The 14,702-nt window shown below is 38.5% G+C and overlaps 1 protein-coding gene across 1 annotated transcript in view; it reads left to right on the top strand.

Moving 5' to 3' along the window:
• obscna (obscurin, cytoskeletal calmodulin and titin-interacting RhoGEF a) overlaps positions 1–14,702 on the top strand; it is an 82,724-nt gene that overhangs the window by 692 nt on the left and 67,330 nt on the right. Inside the window, exons 2-11 of the mRNA XM_049486018.1 lie at positions 964–1,230; positions 1,338–1,601; positions 4,208–4,474; positions 4,575–4,844; positions 6,746–7,012; positions 8,291–8,557; positions 10,130–10,402; positions 10,526–10,789; positions 11,618–11,884; positions 13,182–13,448. Coding sequence (XP_049341975.1) covers positions 964–1,230; positions 1,338–1,601; positions 4,208–4,474; positions 4,575–4,844; positions 6,746–7,012; positions 8,291–8,557; positions 10,130–10,402; positions 10,526–10,789; positions 11,618–11,884; positions 13,182–13,448 — 2,673 coding nt within the window. The remainder of the gene's footprint in view (positions 1–963; positions 1,231–1,337; positions 1,602–4,207; positions 4,475–4,574; positions 4,845–6,745; positions 7,013–8,290; positions 8,558–10,129; positions 10,403–10,525; positions 10,790–11,617; positions 11,885–13,181; positions 13,449–14,702) is intronic.

Below are 14,702 nucleotides of genomic sequence, written 5' to 3'. Positions count from 1 at the left end.
GTGTGCATTGCAATATTTAGAGTAGAACTGTGCTCTTACCCTGCTAATTGAACCTTCACACTCTGCTCTTACTGGTGCAATGTGCAATTAATGAAGATTGGCCACCAGGCTGCTCCAATGTAGCCATGAAACCTCCCACTCTAAAATGACAGGTGTTTCAGTTTCATTGTCCAACCCCTGTATATGTTCCTGCATTTGTTTCAGTAAATGTCTACAGTCCAGAGAGGATTTGAGTCTACTAGATTTTAGAGCATCGCTATAAGGATTTAAATTGCATCCACAACTCATCCAATCCAAAAGTACTGGATGGAGCTCCATCATTTGGGGGATTTATACTTTTCTAGCCCAAGCCATTAGGCATAGTGCCATAGTGCCAATATGTTTTTGTTTGTCTGCTCCAGGGTGTCCAATTCTATTGGTAGAACATCATATTGGTAGAACACCAGTCACTGCAAATTATAGTAGCTGAATGCATTCATAAGAAGAGGTGTCCACAAACATTTGGATGTACAGTACCAGTCAAATATTTGGACACAACTCTTCTCATTCAAAGTATCCAAAAGCAGTGTGTAAGACTGGTGGAGGGGAAAATGATGCCAAGATGCATGATAACTGTGATTAAAAACCAGGGTTATTCCACAATATATTAGTTTCTGAACTCTTAAAACTTTACGAACATGCACTTGTTTTTTTTGCATTATTTGAGGTCTAAAAGCTTTGCCTATTTTTGTTATTTCATCCATTTTTCTTTTTCTGCAAATATAAATGCTCTAAATGACTTTTTTTTTTTATTTGGAATTTGTGAGAATTTGAATGACTTTTTGATTACTGATTTGCAGAACAGTAATTATTCTGCAGCATGACTGGTGACCATTGCTGCCAAGCATCTGTTTTTATGATAAATAAAACTCAGCGGTTTTCTCTGTAATAACATTTATTTTCTCATGGTTCACCCCCATACAGAGCGTCCCCTAGTGGTCAAGCAGCCCATTTCAGATATAGACGTCAAAGATAACGGGACAGTGACCCTCACTTGTGAGTTCTGCCCCTCTCCCAGAGTAGTACGCTGGTTTAAAGGTAGGACCCCACTCTTGAACTCCAGCAAGTACAGCATGAGGCGTGAAAAGAACCGTGCTGAGTTGACCATTGTGGGGGTGAAGGCCGGGGACTCTGGGGAATATCGGTGCCTGGCTGGAGGAGCTGAGAGCAGAGGGCGGGTCAATGTGGAAGGTGAGGTTCATAAGGGTATATTCTCAAGGATTTAATAATGTACTTTCTTTAGTGTCTTCTTTTAGATCATATTGAATTACTATTAAAAAACATGTTCTTCAATACAGTGAAAAGACTGAAGACGATTCGGCATCTGCAGCAGGTGGAGACAGAGGAAGATGGAACAGCAGTGTTTTCCTGTGAGCTAAACCACGAGTCTCCCAGTGTTCAGTGGCTCCTCAACGACAGAATAATACACCACAACTATATTAACAGGATCCAGAACTCAGGAAAGATCTACAGCCTCATTCTCAAAAGGCTCGCTCCACAGGAGAGCAGGGTGACCTTCAAAACCATCGGTCTCAGTGAGTCCACCACACTCAGGGTGAAAGGTAATTCAATTCTGATCTTCTAACATAGTTTGTGTCCATACGATAAAATCAGGTTGACTTTGAAAGGGACGTTTGAGGAGTCTGAAGAAACCTGCAGAACCAGTCAAATCATTCAAAATTTTTATTTTTTCCTACAATGTAAATTAATACTAAAGTCATCCAGACTATGATTGAATACATAAGGAATCATGTAGTAACTTAAAAGTGTTAAACAAACCAACCGGTTGTGGTTTCTGAGGCAGGTAACTCTGATGAACTTATATTGTGCAACAGAGGTAACTCTTTGTCTTACTGTTTGGGGGCAGTCCTGATGAGAGCCAGTTTCATCCTTATGTTTGATGGTCTTTGCGACTACACTTGAGAATACATAATAATATGGATTAGAACATAACTCAAATAGGGCTATTCAATGTTAGCACTTTTCCACCGATGTGGAACCGCCAGAGTTCTAGCTCGCAAACCTAATTGCGAATTGAACCGTTCTCCACGTTTCCACGAACAAAAGTCGATTCTGGAACTAGGAACGTTCTTCTGCAGCAGGATCCAAAGAATATCAGGTTTATCAGAGCAAACCGTGTTTACCGTCGCTGTTCAACGTCCTCTGTTGATGACGTATGATGTGACGTTTCGAGGGTTCCACTAAATCTAGAGGAAACGTGGGCAGGTTCAATAAAAAGCACCATTGTTCTTATAAGCTTGAACAGAACTTTTATTTTGGTGGGAAAGGGATCTGAATATCAACTCTACCGCTTTACAACACAACTGATGCTCTCAAACACACGAAGAGTCAAGAAATTCAAGTAGGCTAATTAACTCTTGACAAGTTTAGCACAGCTGTTAACTGAAAGCCTGAATTCCAGGTGACTCTACCTCATAAAGCTGACAGAGAAAATCCAGCCAAGATGTGTAAAGCTGTTGTATAAGGTGTCTACTTTGAAAATTCTAAAATATAAACATATTCTGGTTTGTTTAACACCTTTTTGTTTACTAAATAATTTATTTATTAAGTTGTATTGATAGTTTGGATGCCTTTAGTATTAATCTATAATGCAATGCATTATTTTGTGTCCTGTCGGTGTGTCTAACTTTTGACTGGTACTATATTAGAATTTAATTTCATATAATTTTATTATATTAATTTGTTAAAAACAGCATTGGTGTTCCCGTGTTAAATTGACCCGGTGCATATTTAATTATCCAAACGATGTCTGAAACCAAAAAATCCTAACAACCAGGGTACATTTAATTACTAACACCATTACTAATCATTCTATCAATATTTAATGCAATGGTATTCCTTACCTCTAACAGGTAAAGGTTCAATTTGGATAATTCACTTGTTTTTCACAAAAAAATAGATGTTTAAACGTTTTAAATGTTTCCCTACTTTATTATTTTTGAAAGACCAACATATAAAACATAGTAGTTTTACATAACATTAAAACATAACATTGCAATGTTGTTTAAGTTTAGTTTTTGCAGGGGGTGGTTTGCAAATATGTGAGATGAACCATCTTCATATGATATGTTGATTACCCTAATTAAGACAAGCAGAAAAAAATTATAATGAAAAAATTACTTTTAATGATTTTTCCTAGTTCTTCAAACTTTAAAACGGGTCAATTTGACCCGTAACACAACAGGAGGGTTAAAGTGTCCAAAATGCAAATTTAGGGCTAGTAATGAGGTAGAAAAAATTATTAGTGATGTAAATTGTAACGCCACAGACGGGAGTCAGACGCTCGCGGTAAAAACAAAACAAGGCTTTATTATAAAGCACGTAAGCTGATAGCGTAGTCAGATAACAGGCGTGGGTCAAAGCCAGAAAAACAACCAACCAAAACATCAGAGCTGAATCACAAACCGAAAACGAAACCATTAAACAGAAGCAGAGTTCAATAAACCAGAAAATCACAAAACAAACAGAACAAAAGGGTAAGGCAGAAATGTAGTCAAAAAAAAAAAAAACAAGGGTCATACACGGGTAATATAGACAGAAGAAGAACGCTCAGTATATCGCTGGAAATACAGAGAAAATACCTCGCCACACGCGAGACAAACAGACAGATATTTATACTTAAAACTAAATTACAAACACCTGAACACAGTCTAAAATTCCGGTGATGTAGAACGCCTGAGTGAGCCACGGTTGGCTGAGTCCGAGCGCGTGGTGTTGACAGGTGCATGCTGGGAGGTGTAGTTCCGGACCGGGGATTGTCCATAGACGGGAACGGCAGAGTCAGAGAAAGGAACTACAGAGTCTGTGGTAGGCGTGACATAAATAAGTGATTGAAACTCTTTAAATCATAATTTTGTATGAACAAAGCATCCAAAAAAGAATAAGTCTTTAAGAAAGATGGGTAAAATATATCCAGTTCTCCATAAATCCTCAAATATTCACAAATGACACCTGAAACAAAAGCTTTTTTATTAACCATGTCCAGAAGCGGTGTGAATTTCTCTGGGCTCAGAGGTATCTGATGGATAATCACATGTATTTTTCAACAAGACAATGCAAAAGCACATGCTGCACCCATTATAAAGGCATGGCTAATCCTAACTCTTCCTAATTTTGTGTTGTTCTCTGGCATATCTATGTTCCTCAGAGAAGCCAGCAGTGTTCCTCAGATCTTTGGAAGACCTCGTCGCAGAGGAGCGCAGCCAAGCATGTTTACAATGTCTCGTCTCTAAAGAAGCAGTAAACCCTGTTTGGAGGAAGGACGGTGCAGTTTTATCTTCCAGCGAGAAGCATGAACCTCTCCATAAAGGCAAGTTATTATCTCTCATCATCCACAAGCTCAGAAAAGATGATGACGGGGAATACTCCTGCGATGTGGGAACCAGCCAATCAAAAGCCAAGCTCGTTGTTCGAGGTAAGGTCTGTTTATGCTAGCTTATAGCTAAAAGGAGTCAACTGAATTACATAAAGAAGTGACATAAGTAATAATGTCTACCTGAACTTTTTAATGTTAGATCTCCACATTACCATCATTAAGCGCTTGAAGACCGTTTCGGTTGTTGAGGGGGAGGACTGCAGTTTCGAATGCATCTTGTCACATGACATCATTGATGAAGCTTCCTGGACACTGAATGGTCAGCTGATCGTCAGCAATGGTAGAATCCAGGTTGCGAACAAGGGGCGCACATATACGATGGACATCCATGAGGTGGTGATATCTGATGCTGGGGATGTGGTCTTCACCATTAAGGACCTCAGCTGCAGGACTATGCTGTTTGTCAAAGGTACGTACACAGGGTCTCTACAGATTTGTTTACCTAAAAAAAGACCTTAAGTTAAGTCTTAATGTTAATTACATTCATTCATTGCTTTTAGCTAGTGAAGATAGTATCATATTTTTCAGACTTATGTGTCACGTCTTCGCCCTGTTCCTGTCTGTCCTCGTGCCTGTGTGTTATTCCCACGTGACCCCTGCTCCTCTGTGTCTCCTGTCTCAGTAGTTTTCCACCACGTGTCTTATTTTTAGCTCCGCCATTCCCCAGGTGTTCATTGTTTGCTTTTCCTATTTATAGATCTCCTGTGGCACTTTGTCTTCATCGGTCTTTGCACTAACCTCTGTTGTTTGTCTCTCTCTCAGTGTTCCATAGCTTCTCTCAGTGTTTCCTTGTCTCCTATAGCCTTAGTCCCTTGTTTCTCGTTTATTTCTTGTTTTTATTTTCATGTTTATAGTTTATTTCCTTGTTTATTTCTAGTTTATTCCCTTGTATATATTCCCTGTTTATTTTTCTATCATTATCTCTAGTTGGTTTAGTTTATGTTCTCTGGTTTGTTTTGGTTATTGGTTATTTGTGTATCTTTGTTTCGTGTTACTCATTCCTTGTTTCTTTGTTTATTTGTTATTTATTGATTAAATATTTATTTCTTACCTGCGTTTATGTCTGCCTTCACGTCTTCCCTGCACCACACCGTGACATTATGAGGTGTGCTTAAATTAATTTTCCCCAAAAAATGAAAGTGCATCTTAATCCAGAGCGCTTTACAGTTTCAAGAAAACGTATGTGAACCCTTTGGGATTACTTGGATTTCTGCATAAATTGGTCATTAAATGTGTTCTGATCTTCATCTAAGACACAACAATAGACAAACACAGTCTGCTTCAACTAATACCATACTTTTTCTTGCAACTGTTATGTATGAATTCTACCAGTCAGGTTTTAAGGAGCAGTAAATACATTTTCTCCAGCACTGAGGCTGAGTGCAGTGGCATTAGCACTAGCCGCTAACCATAGCACTAGCTCTTCTGTCGTTCAAAGGTTAGTATATCAGACTGTAGTCTGTGCGGTTTCTTTTTTAAAACAAGCTACATTGGACAAACCGCTAGCTGATAGCACCCTGGCTTATGAGTACACTCAAGGTTCCTTAGTCCTAACTGCAGCTGGCTAGCGCTGCTAACCACTTGAGGATACAACTCTAACTGTGCCTGGCTAGCGCTGCTAAATGAGGCTGGATAGCGCTCGAACCCGGGCTGGCTAGGGCTGCTAATCGAGGCAGGCTAGCACTGCTAGCCACTTGAGGATACAACGCTAACCGTGCCTGGCTAGTGCTGCTAACCGCTTGGACAAAATACTGGAATTCTAAGCTTACTGTAAATAAACAGAATGCTTTACTCACCCAAATAGACAGTTTTCAGGAGAGAAATCTGTGTACATTAATATCCAGCACTCTTTTGGCTTTGAAAGAAAAGCTTATTTTTTAAGAATTACAGTTTTGTTTAAATCTACTCTTCCTCCAGTAGTAAGACCTGCTGAATTAGTAGAGAAACATGACGACTCCATGATTGTAAGGTGACAAAATATGAAAAAGTATGAATGGGGTATGAATACTTTTTTTGTAAGCCACTGTATTTCCACTGTGTGAAGGGTTTTTTTGGTAAGTGAAAACTTTTAATTTGTGTATGTTTAAAAAAGTGGTTATTCAAAGAAAAAAAAACAGGAATCACAAGCTTACTGTAAAGTTTGAAAATTTAAAATAAATTGGTGTTGTTTGACTTCCAGTGGTGTTAAAATCTTAAAAAGTTTTACATTTAATTTACATTTAATTAATACCTGCAGATACCCTTCTGCACTCCGATTTAGCCGTCTGGGAATTGAACAAATAATAATTTTCTTTTCTCATCTTTTCTCAGAAAAGCCAGTGAGGGTCTTCAGGGAAATGCTGAATGTGAAAGCTACACCAGGAGAAGATGCAGAGCTCAGCTGTGAGATCACAAAGCCTCAGGCCACCATCAAGTGGCTGAAGAACGGCAGGTTGATCAGAGCAAGCCTTAAATATGAGATTAGCCAGGAAGGCTATTTGGTGAGACTGATCATTTGTAACACCACGGTAAAGGACTCGGGGGAGTACTGCTGTGAGGCTGATGGAACTGCTACCAGAGCAAGGTTAGAGGTTAGAGGTAAGTGCTTTAATTGTTGATTAATGGTGCATTACCACTGCTTGGTAACCACCCACACTACAGTACTCTACTTATTACTTGTTAGTAAGTACCATGTAGTAAGTACTTGGTAGTAAGTACCAAGGAGCTGCGCTCCTCCAATGAACGTCGCCTCACTTTGCCAAACATTCACACAAAGCAATCCAGACTGTTCTCATACAGAGTTCCCCAATGGTGGAACAAACTACCTTCCACTACCAGATCAGGAGAATCTCTCACTATCAGAGCTCTGGTACATTTACCATTTTCAATAACCACAGCTCTATCCTGAAATGTAGTTGGTGATGTAAGAAAACTTTGTCAGAAGGATCTTCAGCGTGACAACAAAGCAATTTGAAGGTCATTCAAAATTCAAAGTTGATTGTCTTTGGTCAGTCAGCACTTTGCATAGTTTAATCACTTGAAAACTTAAAAAGTACTCCAGATATCTGCCAGTGCCAAATGAAATGAAGTGAAAAAGCAGAAGAGCTGAGTTGAATAGTGTAGGTACCATGCAGTGGGAAAGGGCCATCATTTATTTGATTAGTGTCTGAAATGGAAATGTAACAAGTTACATATTCTCCCAATCTTCTTCACTTGTACAATTTAATTTACTGTGAATAAAACTGATTCATTATTTTTTTCTTCCGAGCCCAAGAAGCAAGGGTTTAAACATTTGGACATATATGGTCAGTTTTCCAGATAGTATTTAAGCCTAGTCTTGGACTTGGGCAGCATTTGAATGTACATTTCCACTAAAAGGGAAAATCTATCTTGTCAACGGGACAATGCAACTGTGCCACTGACTGATTTAAACCCTGACAACAGTCAACAGTCAGCTGCCTAATCCTAATGCCTAATCTTATTCACACAGGAGCGCAATGCCCGTTGCACCCATGCTTGTTTTACGCACATATGAATGCAAATCCAGCTTTTACATCAACAAAAAACAGAATAAAGTGGTCAGTATCCCACTTATTTCTATACATACTTCTCCTTTATGTTGGCATGGATTTTAAGCAGTACCTCCAGTAGAGGGCAGCTCAGGGTCAAAAGCTTCTGAAAACAACAAACATGGCAATGAAGGTGTAGGTCATGATAATTTATTTACTAGAAAAAAAAGTTCAAGACAAAACAAGCAGCATTTAAAACAGTAGGGCAACATAAATTCAGGGTGTTGACATTGAGAATAACTGAGCCTGTACTCTCAAAAATAGCTGGAGAACTGAATTACTCAATACTATTCTATCATCTATGTAGACTTGCAGCACTCGTTTGCAAGAGAGTTGAAAGACCTGCGAGCAGAGGAGAAGAGCATGGCCATTCTGGAGTGTGAAACCAGAAGACCTGCCAGTAAAGTGACCTGGTTAAAGGGGATGGTAGTGCTGAGTTCAGGCCAGAAGTACCTGATGAAGAAGAAAGGAACTGTCCTATGCCTCACCATCTTCAACCTGGAGAAGACTGACAGTGATCTGTACATCTGTGATGTTGGAACCATGCAGAGCAGAGCCTTACTCACAGTACAGGGTAAGACTGAGGTTCTTAATTGGTATTTGATGGTCATGGTGGTCATAGAGATTATTATTCTGGAGGAAACATACTTTATGCATGTAGCTACTTGGTTATGTGTGTTTATGTTGGTCATATTGGTTAAGCAAGTTGGTCCTGCAGATCTACCAGCTTGATTGTGGTGGTCATGGTTGTACACCAGTAGAATAGTAGGGTCTTGCTGGTCAACCATTGTGGTTAAGCTTGGTCTGTGGTGGCACAGATGTTTAGAAACACATGGTCTAAGCGAGGGGTTCTCAACTGGTCCCGACCCAGGACGCAAATGGCCATTTCTCATGGCCATTAAGTCACAACCTATTATTTTTTCAATTTGGAAAATTAGCCTTTAAAAACACATTTAATCATACATATGCATGCAAAGTGTTTTTTTTTTAACCTTTAGAATTTGTTTTAGAATCTTAGGAGGAACAGGACAACTACATGTATAAAGGTTACCACAATAAAATTAAATAACAAAACCGCATAAAATAAATAAGGCTACAAAACCATCTTTTGTGGAAGTCATTGAATTCAGCACCCCCACCATGGAAAGCCCCTACTTTCGGGTAGCTTCGAACAGCGTCTTGACATATTTCTAAGTAAAAAATGGTAGGTCTAATTTGCATGTGGCGGCCATATTGTTTACAAATTTCAAGATTTTTTAAATAATTATTTAGGCGTATGCTCTGCTGAGCTGTTTGACACCAGACATGTCATGATTGGTCAATGAGCCGAGGACAAGTTCTTAAAAGTAGCTTTTGCATAAATGCACAAATTTGCATCACCTTACTTTAAAAAAGTAATTAGTTATAGTTACTCTTTACTTCTCCAAAAAATATATTGGAGTAACTAACCGAGTTACTCCAATATAAAAGTAACTAGTTACCAGTAAAAGTAACTATCACGTTACTTTTGTTATTCGCCTGTAAAAAAAGAAAAAAAAAAGAAAATCAATTATGTATTTACTATTATTATTAGAACAATAACAAACAAAAATAAACTCAAAATGTTGACAAAAATATAATCTAACGACCGTTAAAATGGTATTAATATAAGAGTTTAACAGCTGGATCAAACAGCTTTACCAAAAGAGAAAGCAGCAGCACCACAAAAACCGGAGCAGCTACAAAGAGCTTAACGTCCTTAAATCGGAACTTGGCCTGTCCACGGCAATCACTGAATTCACCACGCCAAACCATGTAAACCTACAGGCACAGCGGCCAGAAGCTCAAGTTCACCGGAAAGAGGAGGGGGTTAACCAGGACAAAGCGAAGTAAAAAAAAAAAGTTCATAGAGCGGCTCAAGTAACATGCAGTAACGGGGTGTCGGTTACTCCCAACACTGGTGATGACAGGATTGTATGTTTATAACCTGTGTTCACTGGGTTCAAGCCAACACTGTTGGTCCCTTGAGTAAAAGGCCCTTAACCCCTTTATTTGCAATTGTGTGCACTCACTAGTGTATACTAGTGAATGTCTGTTTGCTGCATGAATGGATTAAAGGTAGGCTAATAAATGCTAACAAATTTGGAATTGCCCTTCTGTCCTTAAGGTCAGAAAGTGCTCATCTTGGACGAACTGGAGGATGTTGAGTGTCTAGAAGGAGACACTGTGATGTTCAAGTGCCGCATCTGTCCAAGCGACTACACTGAGGTTAAATGGTACCTAGATGAGACCCAGCTCTACACAAATGATCTAAATGAGATTAGCATAATCCCTGGTGGATACCATACTCTTACCATCAAACAGCTTGAACGCAAAGATACTGGAACCATCTCTTTTGAAGCTGGAGACAAGAGATCCTATGCTTCACTGCTTGTAAGAGGTAAGAGCTAGACATGATCCAGTAACATCTTAAACAATTGGCCATTAGAAATGGAAAATCCTGAGAAGTATACTGAAGTAATATTCTTGAGAATGCTGAATGTATTTTACTGTGCAATTACAGAAAGGCGCCCAACAATTACCAAAGCACTAGAGGACACTGAAGCTATTGAGGGTGGAAGTTTGGTGCTTCTCTGCAGGACCTCCAAACCATGCCATATCCTGTGGTACAAAGATGGCTGCTTAGTGTGGAACTCCTCCAACTTCTTGATGAGTCGATGCGGAAACGAAGCCCGGTTGACCATCCGTGAGGTCAGAGACACCGATGCAGGAGTGTATGAATGCGATGCTGGATCGGTCAGAACCAAGGCAGTTGTGACTGTGAAAGGTATTAATTAATAATCACCTTCAAAACAAGTAGAACTGCAAGTAAAACTTCCTGAGAGAGTGAGCAAGGAGATGAGGAGGAGTTGGGGCAGAATCAGTTCAGGCCTTGAGGAGGTGTTGAGGAGTCTGATGACCTGAGGGTGGAAACTGTTACAAATGCTTTCTTACTGAGATTATTATATGATCATTATTCTAGTAAAACATAAAATTAACCTTTTTATCTGAGCAACACTGTTGTATGTTCCAGAACATTTTGTGACATAAATCAAAACACATTTTCGACAAACACACACTGCCCCCCCCCACCCCCCTACACATTTATATTACATACAGTATGTTTGGCCAAGGGCTAATAAACATTGCTTCATTTGTAAATTTGAAACTAAACAAATTTTCTACTCATATCTTGAGTTAAATTTATTTTCTTTTACATTTTATTAAAAAAACTAATAAAAAAAAGAGTAGCACTTTTGAAAGAAATGTAACATAAGAAAGGTAAAGGGCAAATATTAACCATGTAAGCTGTTTATATTGCTTGCAATTTAGGTGAAGCAAGCATGTGTAAAACATTTTAATGTAGAATTGCTTAATTTTGCTGAATTAAATACAAGTAACAAAGTAAACGAGTAACAAAAATATGAACACCACACAAGGGTTCAGTATGTTAAATCTGTAGTTTTTTCCAGATTTCTCCTGGATGCTTTATCTTTACTGAAATTACCACAGGTGCCTAAAAAATTTGCACAATGTGTGTGTATGTGTATGTGTGTGTGTGTGGTGGCATTTGGCTACTGTTCTAAACCTGCTTGATGTTGTCTGGCTGTTCCAGCGGTTCCTGCTGAATTTACTAAGCAGCTTCAGAGTCAGGAAGCTGAGGAGGGAGGCAGCGTGACGCTGTCCTGTGAGTTTTCCGTACCTGGTGTTCAGTACTTATGGCGTAAAGGAGCAGAGACACTGCGATCCGGAGAGAAGTACCTGATGAAACAACGTAAAAATCACATTTCCCTCACAATCCACAAGCTGAAGCCTGAGGACTCAGGAACCTACACTTGCCTTTGCAGAAACCAGAGAACCATGGCCACCATTACTGTCAATGGTGAGAATACGAAGAATACGATCTTTCCTGATGTATTTACATAGTGGTACCACTTATTTACAATAAGACTAACTTTATAAAGGGTTTATAAATGGTTTAATAAACAATTAGTTTATTAATGGTTACTAATTAGGTTGTAAATGCCTTAAAAACCATTAATAATTAGTTATAACACATACGGTACGTAGAAAGGGCAAGAATGACCTGTTGTTTGTCAAATAGTGAACCCACAGCCATCTATATTGTTGCCCTTTCTACGTATGTGTTATAACCAGTGTTGGGCACGTTACTTTGAAAAAGTAATTAGTTATAGTTACTAGTTACTTCTCCAAAAAAGTAACTGAGTTACTAACAGAGTTACTTCACTATAAAAGTAACTAGCTAGCAGTAAAAGTAACTATTGCGTTACTTGAACAAACGAAAATAAATTATGTATTTACTATAATTATCAGAAAAATAACAAACAAAAAAAAGAATCCAAAATGTTGACAAAAATATAATCTAACGAATTAAAAAAAATAAGAAACGAAAAACTACTAACACTTGTAATACTGAAAAAAAAACAAAACGGAAAAACCAAATACGCGTCTGGGGATAAAAATTAAACAAACCAAACCACACTCAAAGTAAAAATGTATATATAAACAAAACAAAAGAATGGACAAAAACAATAATCCATTTAAAAAACTCATTTAAAACAATCCCAGGCTTTCTGCGCAGAATAATAAAAGTTTTGGTTAGTTTCAGTTTCAAATCATGAAAACAGCTCACCAAAACCTCTACCTATACTTTATATTCGACAATATTTGATTAACTTTACAGGTCCTTACTCATCTTAATTTATTTAACTAAACTGAGTTTATATTATTTATAGCGTCACGCTGAATTCAGCTCCGCGCTGTGAAAGAGAGAGAGAGAGAGAGAGAGAGAGAGAGAGAGAGAGAGAGGCGCAGCGCATTTTGTCTGATTTCTCTTGATTAATTATCAGTACATTTGTTGGCTTTAGTGAATTTAATTATTATATTTTACTATACTTGTACTATACTTTTTTACTATACTTGTGCGACCTTTTTTTATGAAAATGTTTTTTTTTTAGAAGAGAGATGTAATTCTGCGTGCAATGCCGTGTGCACTGCGCCAAGCAAATGTTTTAAGTTTTATATAATTGACGGGCAGCACCAGAAGCCGGCAATGTGCTTTATTTTTCAGATACAAAAGGGAAATTCAGTTAAATAATAGCAAAGTTACATAAAATAAATTTATGTGAAAAATGACATGTGACTCATCTCTCCACCAGCTGTCCCCATCACCTTCATCAAGGAACTGAAAAACCAGGAATCGGAGGAAGGCAGGCCCGTGACGTTACGCTGTGAACTCTCCAAGGCTGGAGTGATCGTGGAGTGGCTGAGGGAGGAGGAGGTGCTAAACCATGGGATGAAATATCTGATGCGGCAAATAGTGACAATACAGGAGCTGGTAATCAGGGACGCAGTGCCGGAGGACAGTGGAACCTACAGCTGTGTGTGTTCAGGCCTGCGGACCAAAGCTGCAATCCAGATTAACGGTTAGTCAAGAATCTGAGAGTGATATGCTTGTGATATGGTGTTTATATGGTGTCTCTATGGTGTTTGTTAAGATGGTCATTATTAGTAGCATTGAACCCTGTTCACCAAATTAATTTTAAGGGAAAGGCTTAAAAAAAGGTTTGTATTAAATGTTTTTTATTATCTGTAAGTCATTAATAATCATTAATAATAAAATAAATAAACGCTTAAAATAGATCAATATGTATGTAATACATCTATATAGTATGAGTTTTACATTGTTCACATATATACAGTATACTAACACAGCTAAAAAACACAATCATATCTAGAAATGGAAAAAAAAAACTATTTCAATTAATGAATTAATTTAATAAATAAACTTATCATGAAATTCAAATATCTGGCTCAAACAAACAGAGTAGACGAGCAGAAATTCTCCAAATAAAATCTTGTCTGTCATCCAACTTTTATTGGTAGCTGGTTTTTGATGGTTTAAGCTGAATTTTAATGGTCAAGGTCAACAACGTACAATATTCTGGTAAGCTAGTTGGTTAGCCAGCTCTTGATCAGCATGGGATTCTGATCATGTTTGTTCTTACTGGTCAACCAGCATGATCAAGCCTGGTCATAGTGGCTGTTTGGTTTGGTGAAGGTTAATCATGCTTGTAGACTAAACAAATCATCAAACTCAAAGAGCTCAAGAGCTTGTCTGGTCAAATAAAATGTCCTTTTAGACCATAGACTGTGTATAGCTGGACAGAGCATCGTCTCTCAAAAGTGAAGCCACCACAGGTCGGGCGCCCCCTGCTGTTCGGTTGCAGAAAGCTGTGCAACCCCACCCATCCCCATAGGATTCAATGGCAAAACAGACAACTTTCAATCACGTTTTTTCCTAATAAACTGTAATTCTGCCTCCATTATTTAAATGCAGCAGCTAGTGTAACCTCTGCTTATATTGTCAAATTTTTATAGCCCCACAGAATTAGTTTTTTAAAACGTTATTCAGCTCTATTCAAAAAGGTGTGGTTATTGTAAAAGGGCTGGTTATGGGCGGGACCAATAACAGACCGTCGCTCCGCTCTGCAGCCTGTGACCACGAGGCAGCTCTCAGGGGCGGGGTTATTTAAATGAGTAGGCTGTCTCTCCACAGTCTTTCTCCTCTGGTCTCTACTGCGCAGACTCGGGTTTCAGGATCGCCAACATGGCGGAAGATTTTGGCTTCATTTTCTTTGAATGAATTGGAACACCGACACAACGTCCATCTTTTTTTA

Source organism: Astyanax mexicanus, chromosome 12 (genome assembly GCF_023375975.1).
Source record: "Astyanax mexicanus isolate ESR-SI-001 chromosome 12, AstMex3_surface, whole genome shotgun sequence".
Taxonomy (NCBI): Eukaryota; Metazoa; Chordata; class Actinopteri; order Characiformes; family Acestrorhamphidae; genus Astyanax; species Astyanax mexicanus.
The sequence above is the reverse complement of the archived record's forward strand: the minus strand, read 5'-3'. Positions and strand labels throughout refer to the sequence as shown.